Source organism: Macaca nemestrina, chromosome 15 (genome assembly GCF_043159975.1).
Source record: "Macaca nemestrina isolate mMacNem1 chromosome 15, mMacNem.hap1, whole genome shotgun sequence".
NCBI lineage: Eukaryota > Metazoa > Chordata > Mammalia > Primates > Cercopithecidae > Macaca > Macaca nemestrina.
The window spans coordinates 98,599,432-98,621,793 of NC_092139.1; the positions used below are offsets into that span (position 1 = coordinate 98,599,432).

The 22,362-nt window shown below is 40.6% G+C and overlaps 2 protein-coding genes and 1 long non-coding RNA gene across 4 annotated transcripts in view; 2 read left to right on the top strand and 1 right to left on the bottom strand.

Annotated features, from left to right (window-relative positions):
- Positions 1-12,167, bottom strand: part of LOC105487222 (MORC family CW-type zinc finger 2) — a 41,764-nt gene extending 29,597 nt beyond the window's left edge. Inside the window, exons 1-3 of one of the 2 annotated variants that reach the window (XM_011750599.3) lie at positions 10,788-12,167; positions 1,989-2,042; positions 119-153 (exon numbers count right to left, since the gene is read on the bottom strand). In XM_011750599.3, coding sequence (XP_011748901.1) covers positions 119-153; positions 1,989-2,042; positions 10,788-10,855 — 157 coding nt within the window. In that variant the 5' untranslated portion in view covers positions 10,856-12,167. The remainder of the gene's footprint in view (positions 1-118; positions 154-1,988; positions 2,043-10,787) is intronic. The other variant, XM_011750598.3, reaches the window with a different exon arrangement.
- A 140-nt stretch (positions 12,168-12,307) lies between these two features.
- Positions 12,308-14,341, top strand: LOC139358403 (taurine up-regulated 1; the record flags this gene model as incomplete). The annotated part of the gene is made up of 1 exon (XM_071078930.1): positions 12,308-14,341. A coding segment is annotated over one exon (474 nt), but the record flags the coding sequence as incomplete, so codon positions are not given.
- Positions 14,342-14,756: 415 nt separating this feature from the next.
- On the top strand, positions 14,757-21,707 carry LOC105487223 (uncharacterized). Its single transcript, XR_011614059.1, has 2 exons — positions 14,757-16,554; positions 18,017-21,707. It is a non-coding gene; the product is annotated as an uncharacterized lncRNA (long non-coding RNA).
- Positions 21,708-22,362: the final 655 nt, after the last annotated feature.

Below are 22,362 nucleotides of genomic sequence, written 5' to 3' on the forward strand. Positions count from 1 at the left end.
TAATCATGCCATCTTCCCAGGCTCCAGAATCCAGTTATTTCCAACTTGATTCTTCTTAGGCACAGTAATAAATGCATTAAGATGAACTAGACATTAGAAGGACTAAAGCCTGACTTACCTGCATAAATATCTATTCTGGTGGCATCAGCATCTCTGCAAAGTTAAAAGAATCACGTGAATTAATATGAAATATCAACCATCAAAATGCATAGTGATTTGAGTAGAATGCAGAGTATTTCGAGTCTGTTTTCAGGAAGCCATACAGAAATTCTATATACATTTAGAATTTTTTTACTTTTATACTTGACAACACAATTTTCTTTATATACTTGTAAAACATTTCCAAAGCCCCAAATTACTATAATCACATGACATGGGGCCTGGATATTTTTTTTTAATCCTGATTTTGTGGTAAAAACATCTATAGGATAATCAAGAATATTTCCCTTTATACTCTAAAAAATGATTCAAATATATGTTTTTCTCACTCATTTGATTGCAATCATAAAAAGATGTTCCAATAACTTGTCCATTTTTTCTTCTCATCAAGATTTTAAGAAAAAAGGAAAACAAGAATCTCCCACAAAACCTGTGAAAAATCATCTCGTGGTATACCACCGCAGTCAGCAGACCAATTCCTGAGCCCATAATCTTAACCTCCCTAACCTTAAAAGGAAGCTGGGATACCCCTGCCCCATTAGACTCCAACCATTGGCTGAAGTCATACAGATTCAGTTATCAATGAAGACTTCCATAAAGGCTCAGAAGTAATTTAGTCCAATTCTGCCAATGCAGGCAAAGAAAATGAAACCGTTTCATTGGTTTTACGTGCAAAAAATCCGTGCAGCTCTACATATACCTATTCTCGAATATCTAAAACATTTTCAAATATGAGAGATACTGGCCAAATGTATACACAAGTAGGAACACGTACTTCTAAGAATCTCTATTTTACCATATGATACACAAAAAAGCAGCCTGCCACCGCACATCATGGTCTCACTAAATTAACAAGTGGCAAATTCAAACATAGTTCCATTAACCTATATTTTTTAATTGAATGGAAAAATGACGAGTCAACCAGGATTGAAACAAAATGGGAGTTTTCTGGTTAAACAACTAGCACACTTCCATGAGCAGTCGAGCTAATAACAATAACAAAAGTAATTAGAATAAGTTTATTGTATAGACAGAGGTAAACAGGAAATTATCAGCAAGCACATTAACTGGAGATCTGTTTGAAAGTACTTCTGCTGTCAATTTTCATCCTCTTCTTCCTTCATTAGTCATCAAAACCTGGTCAGTAAATGATATGTCTGAATTTTACATTTGCATTCAGGAGTAAGACTGAGACAATATTTTCCTAATTATAAACAGAATCTTGATATGGACTTGGATTTATATCAGAATTAACCCAAACTTCTATTCAGTCTTACACAGTAACATTTATATGTTTCTATCACTAAGAACTCAGTATAAGACAGTGCTGACCAATGATTCCTTCCAAGCACAGCTGCTAACAATGAAAGACACTGTGATCATTTAGTTATCTGACAAACATACAATTTGAGAAGACACAGAACTTTAGCATAGTTTTAAAGACATTAGATGGTGTACTATCCTGGTAGCACAAATTAAATCAGAGCCTGCCTGTCCCATTAATATGATTCCTAAGTGTCCATCTTAATTCCCTGCATTTTACTACAATTATCTTGCTCTAATACACAAGGGAAGTGGTTTTGGAGGTGATAATTCACTATTTTTAGGCTAGAATACAAAGAACAATTAGTGAATTTAAGTAAGAAAGTGGAAGTTATCAAGCAATGTGCTATTAAAAATATTTTTTTTCAGTAAGAGGCCTCTTAGGAGTTACAGAATGTCTACATGCTACAGAAATGTCTTCCTCTCAAGTCTTCAGAAAGCAAAGGTCACAGCTACCTAAAGTGTTTCCACTTCAAGCACAGATTGTATGCCTGAAGACTACATACCTTGCATTATCAACCAGTTCAGCAAGAGCACCAAACAAGAATTCATGAGTGGTTCTGAAATGATAAATACTAAAAGTCAGCAAAAGAATTATGAGTTGAAGTTATAATTCCTAATAAAAAGCCATGGTTATACAATATTTGTTTTTTGAAAAAATCTTAAAACCACCATTCACATTGTTGATTTATAGTACTCAAGGCTTTCCAGAGCTCCCAAAGTGTTAATCTTTATCAAGTCCTGCCATCTATTCAGAAATGTTTATTCTTCCTATTTTGAGTTGGGAAACCCACCCTGAAGCATTGAGAGAGTCCTACGTGTAGTAACTGCTAAAAGTGTTTTTCACTATTCATATTCTGCCTAGAAAAATGCCTGTATATTTTATTTTTCATTGCCTTAACCAGTGGTCAGTTTCTGTGTATCTCAGAGCAAGAATTGTAAGGATATATCTTATGCAGACATATTGAATTTTTTGTTTTTTCTTTGAGACAGGTTCTCGTTCTTGTCACTCAGGCTGGAGTATAGTAAGTTTTGAATAACATGGTTAACTGTGTATTTACTCAATCCAAACTCTAAGCAGCCTCCCAGAGGAGATGACCACTGGTTCCCCTCCTTGAAGGGGTTAATGTTAACAGGGGCCCTAGGTGACCACACCAAGCAAGTTCCTGTCATCCTAGAAGGAATTGTTGGAAAAGGTCTTGGATTACTTTCTTTAATGGAGAGAATGTTCTGGTTTAGTCAAAATCTGAGAAAATCATAAAATCAGTTATTCTCTTTTCCTTCTCTTTCAAATGGGATATTTTTGCTTATAAATTACACAAAAGTGTATCAGTTTCCTTTTTTCACTTGTAGATGACACACAAGTATTGGTAAAACAAAATGCTAACAAGTTATACATTGAGCATGTGCAATTTATACTGTTTAATTTGTGGTCTTTTCCACAACAGTCCTCATGAGATGTCAAATTAGGATGTATCCACATAGAATCACCTAAAAAAAAAAAACTTGACTTTTGATTAGAGAAAATACAAAATTAACCCATATAATACATGACCATCAATTTTAAAATATCCATGTTACTCCAACTTTTTTTGCATAGAGTTTCAGCCAAAGTAAAAAGTTTAAGCCAATTTTCAGTTAAAGTAAAAATTTTAAAATGAAATATATCAATATTAAATAACCAGCATCTAGGATCTCTAATCACTTACCATACTGTAAACAAAATGTAAAACATTTATTAAATATCCATAACTAAACTCTCCAGGAATATTGTTTTTTCCTCCTCAAGTAACTCCAAACTTTTCAAATGCAATTTTTTATTTTATTATTATTCTTTTTTTGAAACAGAGTTTTGCTTTTGTTGCCCAGGCTGGAGTGCGATGGCTCGATCTTGGCTCACTGCAACCTCCACCTCCCGGGTTCAAGTGATTCTCCTGCCTTGGCCTCCAGAATAGCTGGGATTACAGGCATGCACCACCACACCTGGCTAATTTCATATTTTTAGTAGAGAGGGGGTTTCACTATGTCGGCCAAGCTGGTCTCAAACTCCTGACCTCAGATGATCTGCCTGCCTCAGACACCCAAAGTGCTGGGATTACGGACCTGAGCCACCGCACCCGGCCTACAAATGCAAATTTTGAATTAAGCTATCACTTCATGGAATTATAGGAAGACCTTTCCCCCCGAAGATCAGTGAATATATATGTTGCTAATCCAAAGGCAACACTGATAAATATGCTATAACCAAAAGAAATTTTATCATCAATTCACCTAGGAAATAAGAGCTCAAATTCTTCTGGATAAAATCTAATTAATTATACTACATGGAAAAGACAGATTTCTTTTTTTTTTTTTTTTTTTTTTTTTTGAGATGGAGTTTCACTCTTGTTGCCCAGGCTGGAGTGCAATGGCACAATCTCTGCTCACTGCCACCTCTGCCTCCCAGGTTCAAGCGATTCTCCTGCCTCAGCCTCCTGAGTAGCTGGTATTACAAGCATGGGTCACCATGCCCAGTTAATTTTTTTTGTATTTTTAGTAGAGATGGGATTTCTCCATGTTGGTCAGGCTGGTCTTGAACTCCGAACCTCGGGTGATCCACCCGCCTTGGCCTCCCAAAGTGTTGGGATTACAGCCGTGAGCCACTATGCCCAGACGGTAAAGACAGATTTCTAAAAAAAAAAAAAAAAAAAAAAAAAAAAAGTGCATAAAACAGCCATATGGTTTTTTTGTTTTGTCTCACTGTGTTGTCCATGCTGGAGTACAAGCAGTGCAATCTCGGCTCACCGCAACCTCCGCCTCCAGGGTTCAAGCAATTCTTCTGCCTCAGCCTACTGAGTAGCTGGGATTACAGGCGCCTGCCACCGTGCCCGGCTAACTTTTTAAATATTTTTAGTAGAGACAGGGTTTCACCAAGTTGACCAGGCTGCTCTTGAACTCCTGACCTCAAATGATCCACCCGCCTCAGCCTCCCAAAGTGCTGGAATTACAGGTGTGAGCCACCGTGCCCGGCCCATATGTTTAATTATTTAAAACATCTGTCTTGTGCCCCCTCAGTAAAAATTAAAAAAAAAAAAAAATTAAAGAACAAAAAATATTTATGTCTCTAGAATTATCACTTTAAATTCTTCAAATTACCAACTGAATAAACAAAAAGTATTCTGTAAACTACCCCACCAAATAGGGAGAAATAAGCTTAAAAATTAAGGTGACTTGCCAAAGGTAATGTTGGTTAAAAGTGAATCTAATATTGGTTCTCAAACTTTCAACCAGTCATTTTCCTATCAAATGTTGAAGTGACTTAGAAACTTACAAAGTGAATTCATTTTATATGCCCTAAATATTTTTAATTTTGAGGATTGTTATATAGAAATATAAAATAACCAATTTTATCCCAATACTTCTCATTTCAACATGAGTTTGTACTTTTAATGTAAATCAAGGAATCTCAAAAACACAGCTACCAGAAAAACACAAGAGCACAACCATAGTAAGCATGAGACCACATCTTGCATCAGAATGTACTAACTTCAGAATAAATAATGAAGTTTCCAGTCTTTGGCAGTGAGAATGGTCAATATGAATAATCTGGAAAACTAATTTTGATACCCTCTGCCATTAGGACAAGAAAACCAAAACAGAAATCGCAACTGCTTCTTAGCAATACATATTTTCTGATAGCATCCCACAAGAATGAGAAATTTAGAATCAAATAAGCAGATCTCAAAAGGGCAAGCACAAAGCACCTGCCACACAGTGCTCGGAAATGTGCCTTGCATAGTGGTTCACACCTACAATCCCAGCACTTTGGGAGGCTGAGGTGGGTGGATCACCTGAGGTCAGGAGTTTGAGACCAGCCTGGCCAACATGGTGAAACCCTGTCTCTACTAAAATTACAAAAAAAATTATGTGTGGTGGCAGACACCTGTAATCCTAGTTACTTGGGAGGTTGAGGCAGGAGAATTGCTTGAACCCGGGAGGCGGAGGTTGCATGCAGTGAGCCGACATTGTGAGATCGCGCCATTGTACTCCAGCCTGGACAAGAAGAGCAAAACTCCGTCTCAAAAAAAAAAAAAAAAAAGAAAAGAAACAAAGAAATGTGCCTTGCATATTTAGAGCTTTCAAAAAATTCTAAATGGGCAGGGTGCAGTGGCTCACACCTGTAATCCTGGCACTTTGCCCAGGCCAGCAGATGCCTTGAGCCCAGGAATTTGAAACCAGCCTGGGCAACAGGGCGAAACCCCCGTCTCTACAAAAAGTAAAATAAATTAGCCAGGTGTGGTGGTGTACACCTGTAGTTCCAGCTACTTGGAAGGCTGAGGTGGGAAGATGGGTTGAGCCTAAGAAGTGAAGGTAGCAGTGAGCCAAGATCGCGCCATTGCACACCAACCTGGGTGAAAGAGCCAGACCCTGTCTCAAAAAAAAAAAAAAAATTCTAAATGGTCTTTGCTGTTCCACACAGTCTCAATGCTGTTCCATGCATACATATTTCAGATAAGCTAATAGTACCCTTTACAATGTAGCCAAAGGGTACTTTTGTGATGGCAGTATGTACCATAAAAAAGGGCTTTTGTGATCACTGTTGGTAAAGTCAGAGATAATACTCAGAATCTCTTCCAGACCTCCAACTGATTAAAGATAGATCTTCTAGATGCTAAAATCGAGTTCTAAATATTTCTTAAAATCGTAAGAATCAAAATTATACCAACTGCATAAATTCTTCTTTCCCAAATAACATTCCAAGAGTATACTCATTGCTAGCTAGCATCTGGGATAGAATAAATATCAAAATTCTTTTTTCACAGACCTAAACATCCTTTGCATGTGATCCAATAAAAGTCAACTGGAAAAAGACAAAGATTTTTTGAAAATGTGTTCACTTTCAACTGATTATGTTTTTTTTTTTTTTTTTTTTGAGAGATGGAGTCTTGCTCTGTTGCCCCAACTGGAGAGAAGTAGCATGATCTCAACTCACCACAACCTCTGCCTCCTGGTTCAAGCGATTCTTCTGCCTCAGACTCCCGAGTAGCTGGGATTACAGGCAAAAGCTACCATGCCCAGCTAATTTTTTGTGTCTTTAATAGCAATGGGGTTTCACCACGTTGGCCAGGCTGGTCTAGAACTCCTGGCCTCAAGTGATCCGCCCGCCTCAGCCTTCCAAAGTGCTGGGATTATAGGCATGAGCCACTGCGCCTGGCTGATCACGGCTTTTATATCACTTGTGTCACAGTATAGTTTGCAGCTTAGCATTTCCAGGGACAAATTCACGTGTAAATTAGCTTGTTATGTAAGGAAAATGGTCTCCCTATTTATACTCATCCTGAATGTAAACCAGTAGATCATCCATAGGCCCATCACACAGTGATAGCTTCTGCTAAAATCCTAGACGTGCTGACAATAGTTAATTGCCTTAATTGCTAGAAAATAAAGCTAAGAAATTCTGGAGCAACCATTTTACATTTAAACGGCTTTAATATATTTAAGGTATGAGCTTACTCAACAGGCTTAAAGTAATAAGTAAGCTAAGCCTCTGAGTTGCCAGGCTCCTCTACATTCACTTCACATACCCATAAAATTCAGAAATAGGGCCGGGTGCAGTGGCTCACATCTGTAATCCCAGCACTTTGGGAGGCCGAGGCAGGCAGATGATGAGGTCAAGAGATCGAGACTATCCTGGCTAACACAGTGAAATCCCGTCTCTACTAAAAATACAAAAAATTAGCTGGGTGTGGTGGCACACGCCTGCAGTCCCAGCTACTTGGGAGGCTGAGGGAGGACAATCGCTTGAACCCGGGAGGCAGAGGTTGCAGTGAGCTGAGATGGTACCACTGCACTCCAGCCTGGGTGACAGAGCAAGACTCCATTAAAAAAAAAAAAACAGAAATATATGCCCAAGATGTTAAGTGACTAAATGTGCCAACAAAAATAAATAGCAGACATCTTATATCTAAGCATCAGACCACTTAGCAGTACTGCAAACAAGGTGACTTAATATACGCATCTTATGCCAAAGGAACATCACTACCCCCACTACATCTGAAGTAACAGTCACAAAACCCACCACCAAAGAGAAGTAACAGCATAAAACTCCTTTTACTTAAAAACCCTAACTTTTATCATCTCATACTAGCAACATCTGATACTAAATTAGCTCAAGACTTTCAGGTTATCATGAGAATTTATTTCCCAGGCCTGCGTTAAGCCTTATAAAGCTGATGTAACCAAGAGAATAACCATCAAAAGTTATCAAATACCTGATACAAAAAAAAGAGAGATGTTGTCTCCAATAGATGCTCCAGAATTTACTAAGAACTGATCTGCCTAATGACTAGCACCAAACAAGTTGCCACCACACTGACCAACTTCTGGTTTATATAAACTAATATTATAGAGTAACACTCACCATTCACACAATGTTTACTGTGTATCACCGTATGAGCTAAGAACTTTATAAACATCATTTTACATAATCCTCGTAAAAACTGTCAGATTAGCCCCATTTTATAGATGAAGAAACTGAGATTCAAGAAGTTGACCTGCCCAAAGACAGAGCCAGGAAACAGTCAAGTCCAGGTTTGGCTGGTTTGCAAGCACATGGTCTTTTCACTGCACTACATTGATTTCCACCCTGCTCATCTGGTCACTGCTTGTAAGTCTACATTAAATGATGAGTAAGCAAAGGACCATTTATTTCCTAATTCACAATACTGTACATGTCAGACACCATGAAATGGTCTCGTGTTCCTAAGATTTTAACAGAACAAAGGAGAAGACAGAGACAAATCTTCCCTTCTCTGAAAATGACTTATTGAACCACTTTACAGAGGTGGTTCATCTTTCATCTTTATGAGCTACAAGTCACCTCATGTGAGAATTTTAAAATTTATTTTCTGTATAAATGAACTTTCAATTAGGTCACCACAATGTTTTAAAAATCTCCTGAAATTAGAAATAAAAAACTTATCTTGTTGGTTTAGGGTTTATACTTTCTTCTGGTAGGACTAATACATCAAAAAGTAGAACAACTTCTAAGGTCGAATTTGTGATCCAGCTAAGAAATTCCAGAGCTTCCAAAATGATACTCCAACCCTCAAATGTTCATGCAGGCAGGTGGTTCCAGTTCAACATGGGTAAGTCAAAGTCCCAGAAAATTCCCCAACTTATAACAAATGACTTAACTGGTTTCTTTCTTTTCCTTGGCACTGCCAAGTATCTATCATTAATAAACTATAAAATAGCAAAGGGGAAAAAAAGAAGGGAGAAATATCCCAGAGTCCTTAGAGGTTCATTGAGATAAACTAAAATTGAAGACTTTCAAACTGTGAAGTAAGCCCTTTGCTTTACAGACAAGCAAATAGGCTCTTGAAGGTAAAACTGACTAAAGTAGGCACTGCCTAATGGTTAAAAGCACCAACTATGGTAGTCAGATAAATCTTACTGACTTAAATCTTGGCACCGTTTAAGTCTGCCACTTAGCAGCTATATAGCCATTACCATGTAATTTAATCTCTTTGAACCTCAGTTTCCTCAAATACAAAATAGGAATAATCCTTACCCCAAAGGCTTCCTGTAAAGATTGCTTTGGACAATGTTTAAAATAGTGACTGGCATGAAGCAATTAACTGTTGTTACTATTATCATCCCATAAAGTCTCTGGTGAAGCTGGAACAAGAACTCAAATTCTGAAGTCCAGTTCATGGTCTTCCAAGATTATCATAAAATCTGTAATTCCAGACTTGCCATCATTCCAAAATTCAGAGCTGAGATAACCATTTATCAAACACAGTCATCCAGGAACATTTAAGTGTCCTTCAACTGCTTGTTCTTAATATGGCAGTTCAAATATTAAAAAGGACACTAAAGGTTTTTCCCAAGGCTATGCTAGCTGAATAATCACTAATCAGCAACCTCACCTAACTGTGTTTCAGGGCCATCATACTTAAGTGTGAGAATTCAGCCTAGGTGACTGCTACAGGCCGGCCATGGTGGCTCACGCCTGTAATCCCAGCACTTTGGGAGGCCAAGGCGGGTGGATCACCTGAAGTCAGGAGTTTGAGACCAGCCTGGCCAACATATAGTGAAACCCCATCTCTACTAAAAAAAATACAAAAATTAGCTGGGTGTGGTGGTGCATGCCTGTAGTCCCAGCTACTTGGGAAGCTGAGGCAGGAGAATCGTTTGAACCTGGGAGGTGAAGGTTGCAGTGAGCTGCACCACTGCACTCTAGCCTGGGCAACAGAGCAAGACTCCGTCTCTCAAAAAAATAACAAACTTCCTAAGCAAAATAAGACCAGGCTCTCACCATTTGACAATTTGCTTCACTACGTGGCAAAATTTTATTCCCTTTAAAGGAAAAATAGCAAAAATATTACAGACATTATGGTATCACAAACATGTTGTCTTTTCCATAAAAAGCTAAAAACCATTGTACTATTACTACATAATGGAAGTCTATACTCTCCTCTGAAGGGGGTTCTTCAGAGACTGGACCATTCATGTAGCTGCTCATCTCCTCTCCAGGTACTAGAATGGTAGAACACTTACCTTCATCTCAAAAGTAACAGGTGAATGTATTTAAAACACTAAAGAAGTTTTGACTCTACTGGACAACCTCCAAGAGAGTGGGCTTTATGGATTAAACCTGCAACATTTCAGACCATGTTGGAGTGATGAGATTACTCCTTCATGAACTCAAGAACCATGAACACTGTATGTTTCTGTGGAAATTCTGGGGAAAGACTATCTAAATCGAGATATAAAGAAGTTGTCGTTTCCTGCTTAGCATATACAAATAATACTGGATGTAGGGAGCACTTTGCCAGGAAGATAAAGCCAACTGCTGAAAAAATAAAAATTTTCTTCTTGAAAGTTGTCATTTAAATGTCTTCTGTTTTCTTGTTAGAAAGTAAATACTTGCTATAAACCTAACTCTTTAGGACGTTGTCACTAGAGAGGGGAAACGGTTGATACTAAAATAGTCCAACACTTGGCGATCCAATAGAGTAGTACTTGTTGGATTCCTATAAACACTTGAATGAAACAACTCAACATATTGACTTCAAATAACTAAAGTTTGCATTTAGAAAATTTTGATCCAATAAACAAAAATCAGATTCTTCTGGATTAGCAACTAGTATTTCACTGATCTCAGTTCTTCAATACAGAGCTCAAGATATCCAGTGATACATTTCACTCCAGTGGGATACATCTCAAAAAGCAAAAAAGCAAAATTTTCTGGGGAAACGATTTCCATATAATATCACGGAACGAGTTACTGGTTACCTCAGTGGCACCTAAAGGATACTTACGAATTTGTGTGCAGATATTCAAAGGTTAGCTGGGCTCGATTCAGACTGCTGTAATTTGTGAAAGCCATGACTGCAATGAGGTCTCCACTAACTGGGAAATATAACCTTATAATGAAATCAGTTTCCCAGGATTCCGTCCAGTAAAGCTTCAGTAAGTCTGTGCTCCTTAATGACAGTTAAAAGTAACCTAGTAACTATCCAAAATATATGCAAAGAGATGTTTAAAACTACAATTCCTTCAAGTGTTTTTTTTAATCTTCTCAATGATTACGATGTAATATTTTGGAAGGAACTATGTCATAAATCTGTAGTTTTAAGGAGCTTTTAGCATTAAGTTGTGATAGCTCAATTCAGACAATCTGAGTCTCGCGCGGATGGTCCTGAAGGAGATGGTCCTTGAGTGGGCGGTTTATGACTGCTCCATCTTCATGTTCTTCGAGCCTTTTTTGGTTCCCTGAAATTTCCTGTCAGGAAATTTACCAATCCGGAAATTTACCCACTTCTGTCAGAAAACTGATCAGCCATGTCTTCGCCACACGTGATGCCAGGATTCTTAAACAGGCCCAAGACCGGCGACCAAGATCTCGATGGAGTGTTATACGGCGCAAGTTGCAGCTTCACCACCTCCCAACTGAAAAAGTTCCTAGGCACTGACGACTTCTTTTTTCAAAGCCTTCTTTTTTCAAAGCCTGACCAAACCCAGTTCAGGGTGGGGGTCAGATTACCTCACACTTGGCCCACAAAAACACCTCACAAATGACCCGCCCACAGCACCTCGGGCAGGCCGCGCCCTGCCCCCACGTCCCTCAGACAACAGCCTCAGCCTCCCAGGCCCTTCCCGGGCCTCGGTCCCGTGGCAGCCTCCTCACGAAGAGGAGCTACTCCCGGTTTTCAAGGACCGGATCGAGGGCAGTGGCGAGCGCACCACCTGACCGGGCACTACCCGGATTTCACAACTGCCTTTGTCCCTCCCCGCGGAATTGGAACCCAACAGCCGCAGCGCGCTCTTGGAACCATGTGCTGCTGCTGCCGCCTCCGCCGCCGCCGCCGCTGCCTCCGCCGCCGCCCGCGCGCCGCGCTAGATGAGATGGTGACAGGACTCAGCAACACGAAATTCGGCGTTTAGAGCTGTTCTGCCGCCGCCGTCACAGACACCACAGACACCGCTTTGTCTCCGCTAGTGCACACAGCCCCGGCCACCTCGCACACTCCCCGACGCCCCAAGCCCCCGAGGCCTCAGCGGAGCATTCAGCCAATCACAAAGCTGCAGCTCCTCCCGCCCCCGCCCTGATGTACAGCCTCCTGATTGGCGGACTGCGTGTCCCCATGTGACCGGATCTTGGTTGGCCGGTCCCGCCCCTGTCACGTGAGAGCGTGAGCCTCTCTTCCTGCTTTCCTGACCCTCTCCGCCATTTAAAGAAACAGTACCGGGGGCGGGCCGAGCGACGCAGCCGGGACGGTAGCTGCGGTGCGGACCGGAGGAGCCATCTTGTCTCGTCGCCGGGGAGTCAGGCCCCTAACTCGAAGAAGCCCTGGCGCGCCCTCCCCCCCTCCCGGGTCTGGTAGGGCGAAGGAACGGGCGTGCGGTCGATCGAGCGATCGGTTGGCGGCTCTTTCTCCTGCTCTGGCATCCAGCTCTTGGGGCGCAGGCCCGGCCGCCGCGGCGCGCGCCCGGTGGCCGTTGGCGCTCGCGCCGCGTCTTTCTTCTCGTACGCAGAACTCGGGCGGCGGCCTATGCGTTTGCGATTCGACGAGGAGTCGTCCGGGTGGTCGGCGGCGGCGGGCAGCTGCTCCGCCCCGCTCCGGGGGAGGCGGCGGCGGCAGCGGCCGCGGGATTTGGAGCGGCCGGGGAGGCGGGGGTGGCCGGGGCCGGCTTGGAGGCCTGGCGCCACCCTTCGGGGCCTGCAAGGACCCAGTTGGGGGGGCAGGAGGGGGCCGGAGGATGGTTGGTTGTGGGATTTCTACTTTGCCTTTTCCTTCTTATGCCGCCTTAGTGAGGGGCGGGAGCTCTGGCGGCAGCCCCGGGGTGGGGAGACGAGCTCCGGAGTCGGAAGAGGTGGGTTTGCTTCCGGGCCTAGCCACCAGCTGGCGGAGTGACCTTAGGCGAGTCACTCTGTAATTTTTCTGCGCCTCAGTTTCCTCCTCTGCCTATCAATGTGTGTGGGGTTGAAAGCGCTTTGTAAACTCGAAAGCGTGGGTGTACGTAAAGGATGGTTATTGTTTGTATTTTTTTTTTGAGTTGTAAGAAAACTTAGCAGTTCCCCAGTCCTTGGGTTTTGAACCTGGAAACCTTGGATTGGAGTTGGGGATCCCCAAACTCCCTGAAATTGTGGGAATGTGTGGTTTGGGGGAATGATGGGAATTTGTGGGAATGTGCGTTTTAGGGGAATGATGATCCATCGCTAGCAAGTTTTCCAAGGGGGCTGTGACCCAGAAGAGTTAAAAATCACAATTTCTTTATGCTACAGAGAGGAAACTGAGGCCTAGATGTCATTTGGGACCCTTCACAACCAATTTGAAGCCCCTGTTTGAGTCCCTGGGATATGTGAGCTGTTTCTATGCATAATGGATATTCGGGGTAACAACAGTCCCCTGCTTAGCTTCTATTCTGAATCCTTTTCTTTCACCATGGGGTGCCTGAAGGGTGGCTGATGCATATGGTACAATGGCACCCAGTGTAAAGCAGCTGCAATTAGGAGTGGATGTGTTCTGTAGCATCCTATTTAAATAAGCCTATTTAATCTTTGGCCCGGCAACTTTTTTCTGCTGCTTGTACCGGTGCCTGACTACCTTTCTGACTCTCATTGACCATATTCCATGACCATGGTTGTCATCCGTTACTTGATCCTACTTTACGTGTCTAGTCTGTGTGGTTGGTGGTGAATAGGCTTCTTTTCACATGGTGCTGCCAAGCCCAGCTAATTAATGGTGCACGTGGACTTTTAGCAAGTGGGCTCACTGGAAGAGACTGTACCTGGCATGGAATTCCTGAAGATGTTTGGGGTTTTTTTCTTTCTTAATCGAAGGTTAACATTGTCTGAAAAGTTTTGTTAGAACTACTGCGGAACCTCAAAATCAGTAGATTTGGAAGTGATTCAAAGCTTAACTTTTTAACCTTGGCCCTCCTTGTGTTCTAATTGCTTGCAAGTGTAATACTGAGATGTCCAAGATGCTAGTTTTTGCTTCTTTGTTAATTGTCAGCTGCTTTTATCAAATTTCAGGCCATTATCCAACAAACACTATAAAAATGTTTGAACAATTGGATTTCAAACATTTTCGTTTTGTGGAGTGGTGCTCACCCAGTGGTACAGCCCTAAGCAAGTGAACACAAACACATTTAAGTGTATTTTGTCTGATTAGATGTTAGCCGGTTATGCTATTTCATTCAAATGTCTGAAAAAATCAATTGACTATTCCCTTTTCCTAAAGGGCAGAGACAAATAATCTCACTTCCAGAGAAATGACTGTTTTGGAGGAAAAAAGTGTTGGTCTTTTTGCTCTTTTGTAATTAAATCTGGATGTACCTCAAAAGACTCTTAAGACTGTGGTGATAAGATGTTTTCCTCAGCAGAAAGGAGGAAAAAAAACAACTGGAACTCAAAGCTTGAAATTCTGTGGCAAAACATGAGATGTCCAGGATTGGAGGTTGAAAAGATTTCACTACAGTGTTCTACAATAGTTGGAGCAGATAACTTTCAGTGTGGCCACAGCCGTGGACTCCAGATTTCCAGATTTTCAAGAACTGGACTTGGAACCCGAAAGAGCTTATCGGGATGTGGCAGGAACACTGGAGGTAGATATTTTTTTTATTTTTGAATTTTGGGACTGTTGACCTTGCTGTGAGAAAAGAGACAACGACTGAGCAAGCACTACCACCAGCACTGTTACTGGGAATTAGAAGACCTGAGTTTCTGTCCAGACCCTCAGTGGAAACTGAGGACACTCCATCCAAAGTGAATTATGGTACTTGCCATTTTCCAAAATGCCTTTTTCTTTACCATCTCTGCACTTTTGTTCATACTCTCTTTCTACTTTGGAAATGCTCCTCTCTGGCTTTTCATCTGTCAAAACTGCCATTTTCTCAGTATCCAACTCTTATGGTCTCTTTTCCATGAGTCTCCTAACTAGCCAGAATAGAACTTTTAAGTTTTATGACATTTTGTTATGTATCCTCTATCTGTATACAGAATCCTGTAAAATAGTTACTTGCCTGCATTTTCTGTCTTTGCAGATAGCAGACTCCTTGAAAGCAGAGTCCTTGTTTAGTGCATCTTTCCCACATACTCCACAACATACCATGAAACATTTATTAGGAAGGAGGAGTTTAGAGAGCAGGCTATCAGAATAACCACTCAGTGTTTTCTTAATTGCTATGTGATAACTAAAATTACTCTTAATGAGAAGAAAAGTCGCTAGATATGGGTCATGTTTCTTTATGTTTTAATGTTTTTTGATTCTAAATTTTGATCCAGGGAGCCCTCAGACATAAGGAGAAACCAATATATTGAATGGGGTGTTACATACAGAAGGACCAAGACCTTATTTTCTCCTACTTGAGATGAAATCTTGTTAAGGTGAAAGGACAGCTTTTTAAAAGGAGACGGTCATAAGACAATTTGAGGAAGGCATTGGAAGAGGAAGAGGGGCAATTATCTCCTTTGTTTTATTGTTGGTATATAAACTTAAAATCTCACTTCTTTTTATGCCACTTGTGGAGCCACTTCCTCTCCCCACCAAAAAATGCCCAGCACCCTGAATCCAATCAGATTACTTTCCCAAAGTATGAGGCTTAGTTTCTGTTTGCTGCTTCACTGAGACAGTTGCCACAAGTTGAGAGTGTTAATCAGGCTTTTGTGTGTTCTTTTTTGGATTGTTGTTGTTTGTTTTCATTTATCATTTGTCTTTGCCTAAGCCAGGCTCATCAAGAATTAACAGCCATCAGGCTACTGATGTGCTGACAGCAGACCCACTTAGAGTCCTGTGTTTGTAATTCCATGCATTTGTTATCTTACCTGTTTTGTCCCTGCCCCTTCTAGTCCTGTGCCTCCTGATTGCTGAGTGTTCACCTGGACCTTCTGACTACCTTCCCTGTGCTATTCCATCAGCCTACAGACCTGGTACCTGGATTTTTGCCCGAGATGATTCCTACCACCTTACTACTGAAGAAGACACCCATTCCAGTGGACCACTGTGACCCAGGAGGCATTCAGCCATCATGATGTGGCCTTTACCTCCACTCCTGTCCTGTTCTACCCAGATTCAGCACAGCCCTTTATAGTGAAGTCAGAGTCCTCAAGCCAAATAGCTAAAGCTGTTTTATCACAACAAAGGCCTAGTTTGTTCCATGAGTGTGCATTTCATTTCTTCAGTTAAAGCCTTCAGAGACACATAATAAATTTGGACCAGGGGATTTTTTAGTTATTAATGCTCTCTGAAGAAAGGGAACATGTTTTTGAGAGCAGCATTGGACCATACCCCACAATCTCAAATGATTGAAATTCATGAACATCTAGGATCCCATGAAGGTCACTGGACCCTGTTTTTTCTACTTCAAATCCTGTAGTAGCCTACTGAATGAGAAAACATATTCTGACCCATTGGGATCAAATCAAAGGCACAGTGAACTCCTCATAGCATCTTCTTTGGAATTACTCAGGAACCAGAACTTTTTACACAAATGTAAGAAATTCTACCAAGGAGTCCCCTTACCTAAGCATCTCACAAGGCTGCATCAGATTCCAGAAAAGGCTTCTCTTGATACATCAAGGTAGAACCTCTATGGTAAATCCCCTCTGTTTATAATGCACTTTACAGTTTCAAAGCACTTGTACATACATTTATCTCAATTGTCAAAATAAGAGTGAATTATAATCTCTCTTTGCAAGTGAGGGAATGTACATTTTAAAACTTAAGCAGTTATCGAAAGTGACACAGCTGTGAAAGTGGTAGAGGCCAGGTTTTCTGACTCCCAGTCCAGTATTCTCCTTGGAATTACCCACAGTGTTAAAATGACTGGGTATTGGGAACCTCAGGAAATTTTCCAGCTTCCTGGTGCCCCTAGTCACATAGTACGTCTTAAGTGTGATCACATGATAGCTACATCTAGACCAGAATCCCATAGCAATATCCCATGGTTTAAGGGCATTTAAGACATTAATACTCCTGGGCCCTAAAAGCTTATCTATGGTCCTATCTCTGCAAACTAGTATTTACACAAAATGAGCCACCTGGGTTTTTTTTAAAGGTAGTATTGTTTGTGTGTGTGTGTATAAATATGACATAGAGAAAGGTGTTACCTGCTAAGATAGTGAAGTATGTAAGACATGTCCCTTCCGCCAGTCTACATTGAGGTGTAGTGTATTAAAGGATCTCAGGAGACTCGCAGCAAATTACTACTGCTTCTGTGCTTAAATTCAGAAGTCTAATTAAAAAAAAAAAAGACTTGTAGCAAAGAGTTCCATTTTGCTGTTTAACCCATTGTGTCCTAAGTTTAATCAAACACAAAAGGGTATTTTTTGCATCATTCCATCTAATGGAATGCAGAAACTGCTTTAGAGCAGTATAGCCAGTGCTTCCTGATTGCCAACAGATTGCCCTGGACACCCCAGAATAAACAGCATCTTCAAAATCCCCCTTTCTCATACCTTGTTATTAACTGCTTGAATTAGTATGTCTCTGTCATCTGAGAGTCTTGCATCTTGACAATTACCTTTATTTTCTGTCAAGGGAATCTCTAGAAGATGTGTGGGGAGACATAGGAAAGGAATGGAGGAAAGTTAATTCACCCCAAATTGGATAAATTCTATGACATTTAGCAATATACTTCTGTGTCCCTAGAATTGTACCATAACTTTAGTTAAAGGGCATTGCATCTCAGGTGGGTTAAGGAGGTTGGGAAGGGGAGAAAAGGGTTAAGGAGATATTTTCTTCAGATTTATCACCGTCTGAGAAGTCATCCAGCCATGGACTTCTTGGAGTAATACTTACAAAGAATTGGATGCATTTTGCAACCTTGGGCAAAAACCCCAGTGCTGTTGCAACTGAAAATCATTAGCCTTGTTCTCTGATAGTTACAAGCCCAATTGCAGGCAATCAAAATTTATAGCCGATGAGCTCTAACTCCAACCTGTAATGTGGTCCATATTAGGGAAAGAATAGGAAAACACCTTGGTTTACCACAGGCTTTGCTTACAGTTTCTGCTTTCTGTGACCTATTTTTTGTATTTCAGCATTTTGTGACCGACATATTCTTAGATCATTGGTTTTCCAAAGGCTTTGTGGCCATGAAGCCCTTTGAGTGAAAACTGCAGAAGCCCAGAGTAAAAGTGAAGCTGCTCTGGATGAAGCAGTGAAGCAAGAGTAGGGGCCTGAAGCCTGCTACAACTATCTATCTTCCTTTACCACCGTGGTGACACCTAAGGGGACTTCCTTACAACAGCTTGAACTCTCCAGAACACAGTTTGAAAACCACTGCCCCAGACAGCAATATGTTTGACCTGAATGGCATTCCAATCTTTTCTGTACCTCCACTCAGCACAGTTCATGTTCAGTTGATGCTGAACATTCTTAGAAATACTGTGTGTGAACTTAGAAAAGTGCAAGAAGACAGGCATGTCTTTGACCCCAGGAATGATCATGGGCTGAAAGTGGTGTCAAGTGAACCTAGATTAACAGCCCTCCACTCCAGATGGATATCCAGTGATTCCTAGAATGGGATATAGCCAGAGAACAATTCTATGCACCCTACACTGACAGACTCCCTTAAGCAACTTCTTTCACAAACACCAGATGCTCTACTGGTACTTGAAGTACATGACTTTGAAGTCTTGACCCTCCATGGATACCTGAATTGCCAGCAAGCGGGTTTTGAAGCTGGTGCCTCATTGAGGGCATATTAGAGCAACTTGTACATTTGACCTCTTGTTATCAGCCATGGTACTCTACTTCGTGTACAAGAGATAACTATGAAAGCCGAATTCAAATACTGGCAACATTTCCTAAAGGGGCTCAATATCTATCATCATCTTTTCCAAACTACACATCACTGTATGACTCAACCAGTAGCAGTTATATTGCCCCTTGGTTTTTATTCAGTTTAACTACTGTTTCCAAGATAAATGAGCTAATAACCTTAAAAAAAAAAAAAAAAAAAAAAAAAAACAATTATTTTTTCTTCATCACTGGCATATCTGCCTATTCTCCAGAATTATTATGACTACTCAGCTCACTTTTAACAGTTGATCTTCAAGAGACAATCTTTGAACACCCCCCCCCATGTGATTTAAAGTGAAACCATTTGGAAAAGTTTCTTCTAGCCAATAATAGATTTTTTTTAATTGCTCTGCCTTGTGCTGAGAGATGTTCTTTTAAGATGAATCTTTTGATGTCTGATACCACCAACTGTAGGTGGTAGGGATAGTTGGAGGCTGGCCTTTTGAGCAGGCCATGATAGCTTACTTGCTGGGCATTTCAGATAGCTTATTGCCTACCCTTTTGCTGGAAACAGACTGATTTGAAAAACAAAATCTATGAAGACTGCAGCTAAGGATTTTATCAGTAGACTTAAGAGCTTTTGTCCTTGTGGATATTTTAGTGGAACCACAACAGTCTTAATACTGTCATTTTACACTGACTCAGAGCAGCTGACGTCATTCCTTGCCATGATATATATTTAAGGCAGGCATTGTAACAGACATTAAGACAACTTACCTGTTTCAGCAGGAAGGATTCAGTTTATGGACTCTCAGACCGGATCATGTTGAACAAGGAGATTTTGATATGTGTCATGAGAAAACTCATCCTTTACTTCCCAGTCAATTTAAAGGCCAGCTATCCTGAGCTACTCGAATGAATGCACTGGTTAAACATTGGGGATAGTTTATATCCTCTCTCTCTAGGCCAGTTGTGATTACATGACTCCACTCTATATCTTGTCAAACAAGGCCTAAGTCTGGTTGCTGTAGACTGCTCACCCTCAACAAATAAAATCTGGATGACTAGCCTGCTTGTATATACAAATATTATTTGTTAAGAAGAAATTATCTTCAATTTTCTACTATCTTCAAATTGTCAGCTTTTTTCCTCTCTGATTTTTCCTATGCTTTACAGAAAAAGACATTGATCTATACTGCCAATCCCTCTAATCCTGCCAACTCATTCAAAATGAATGACTTAAGATGAAGATGATCATCTGCTCAAGAGTCTAAAATATACATTGTATATAAGAATTGGTGATTAGAAAAGCAAAAAACCTAAAACTTAAACCTAGGAGTTTGCCTACTATCTCCATGTCTCCATGCTTCAGATCTCATCTGAATCTTTGAACAGCACCATTCAACCAATCTGAGGCCTTGGCTTGCTTGTAAGATGATTCTCAGAGATCGGCTGAGTTAAAAAAGATGACGACTTGATTACCAAAGAAAGTAGGGCCAACTTTGACAAACCTGGCTCTGCTGACCCTGTCATTCCCAGATGTAGCATAGACTCCTAAACAGAACCTCAAGTCTGATTGAGGATAAGGCCTTCTCCTGAGCTGAAAGTTCTTTGGCAGATGAGCAAGAAACTGAAAGCTGATGTACCTGACTGGCTCTGTAAGATCAGAAAACTGTATCCAGAATAAGCCCTATGGATTAACCCCTGAGTACCCAGGGTAAAAACTAATTTACAGAGCTTCCTTGTTGATCTGCCTGTTTTTCCAGATCATATTCTGGCTATTGGTATGGCTGGCCTTTCTGAAGCTGCCCTGCTTGTCTATTTTCGTGACTCAGCTCTTGCCTGCCCTTTTCACATGTTGCTGCAGTTAGACTCACTGACCTTGAGAAGACTACAGCCAATTTTAGTCTATCTTGTGCCCAATACAACAAGGATTTTTAATAGAAACAACCCACACCTCACCTGCTAGGACTCAGTGTTCACAACAGGAAGGACCATGTTGTATACTACTTGACCAGCAGCTTTTTTAAAGATATTTTTAAGTGCAGAGTTAGCCTCTATTCCTGTATGTATTTGATCATTTTCAGCACCTGGAACCTCATCTATCAGGTCTAGAAGGAATACAGCAGATCGAAAGCTGTGTCCATTTCTCTTCTTCAGTAGTACAGAAATAAGTCCGATTCACCAGTACACACAGAACTGTACCAGTTCAGCCTGGCAAAAGAACAGTTTCTACTGTACTTAAAATTTACCACCGACTCAAATTGCCTCACAGAATTATTTGATATAGGAGGCTAGTTGTCTTGCTTCACATCAGCAGGACAGTTGGACTCTCAGACTCATGACCACTGAGTTTACTTGTATTGAAACTGTGGTTTCATCTGAAGTATGCTATTGGACTTGATTATTATCTCATTCAAATGGATTACAGACTTACTGAGGACAGGACAAACTTATCTCTCATGGTGTTTTTTTAGAATACTTTTATAACCAAGGAAGAAACCATGCCAGCTGTTACCATTCAACTTCTTAAGCAGAGATTAAGCTTTTTCATATGCGTTCTTATCCTGGACATCAGTAGTTTTTAATTGCCCAGCATCCGTTCCATCTCATTGTAACAACTCCCTGATGTTTCTTAAAACCACCTCTTCCTATTTTCAGTCTGTGGTTTGGACAGTCTGACCCAACCTTGAGCTTTGTGGGTGGACGTGTAATTCAGACCTCATCAATCAGCAAATCCATCTGAACTGTGGAGGAGAAGCTCTCTTTACTGAGGTGCTTTAGCTTTGTAGGATGAAAACCTCAAACCAACAGGGCCTGCCATGTAGAGAATGAAGCCAGTGCAGGGGAAAGTAGAGCCAAAATATGGAGAGACTTGAATCCTGATGACAACGTTTGTGCCCCTGGATCCAACCGTGCCTGAAGCTAGTATATCCCCTGGACTTTTCAGTTATGTGAACCAATAAATACCCTTTTTTGCTTAAGTTACTTTTGAGTTGGGTTTCTATTACTTGAAATTGAATCCAGACTGATAACATCTACCAACTTTGAAACTTGACAGATCCAAGTATTTATTAAACTAGAGGTCATGGTCACTGAAATTACTTTCCAAAGTGGAAGACAAAATGAAACAGGAACTGAGAGAATATTTAAGATACCACAGAAGCATAAAAATGACATAGTAGAAAGTAATAGAAAACCTAAATGTCTGTCGTTAAAGGATAGGTTAAGGTATGGTTTAGCCATATAGGAAAATCTTGTATCTATTAAAATGAATAAAGTACATTCATTGTGTATGGAAAAATGGCCATGATACATTAGGTGAAACAAGCTACTGATAGAAAAGTGTACAGTGTGAAATCATTTTAAAATGTGTGTGCTTATGTTTATAAATGCATAAAAAAGTCTATTCACAGCTTGCTTTGAACAGTGTAGATTACATGACACTTTCAACTTTATACATTTCTGTATTAATATTTTACACTACCCACATTACTTTTAAACTTTATTTTAAATAAAGAATTTTTTAAATATAGTGCTTACTGTTTGACCTTGGCAAGTTATTCAACACTGAGCCTGTTTTATCAAATGATTAAAAATACCCACTTTTATGTTCGTAAATATTAAATATAAATCATTCATT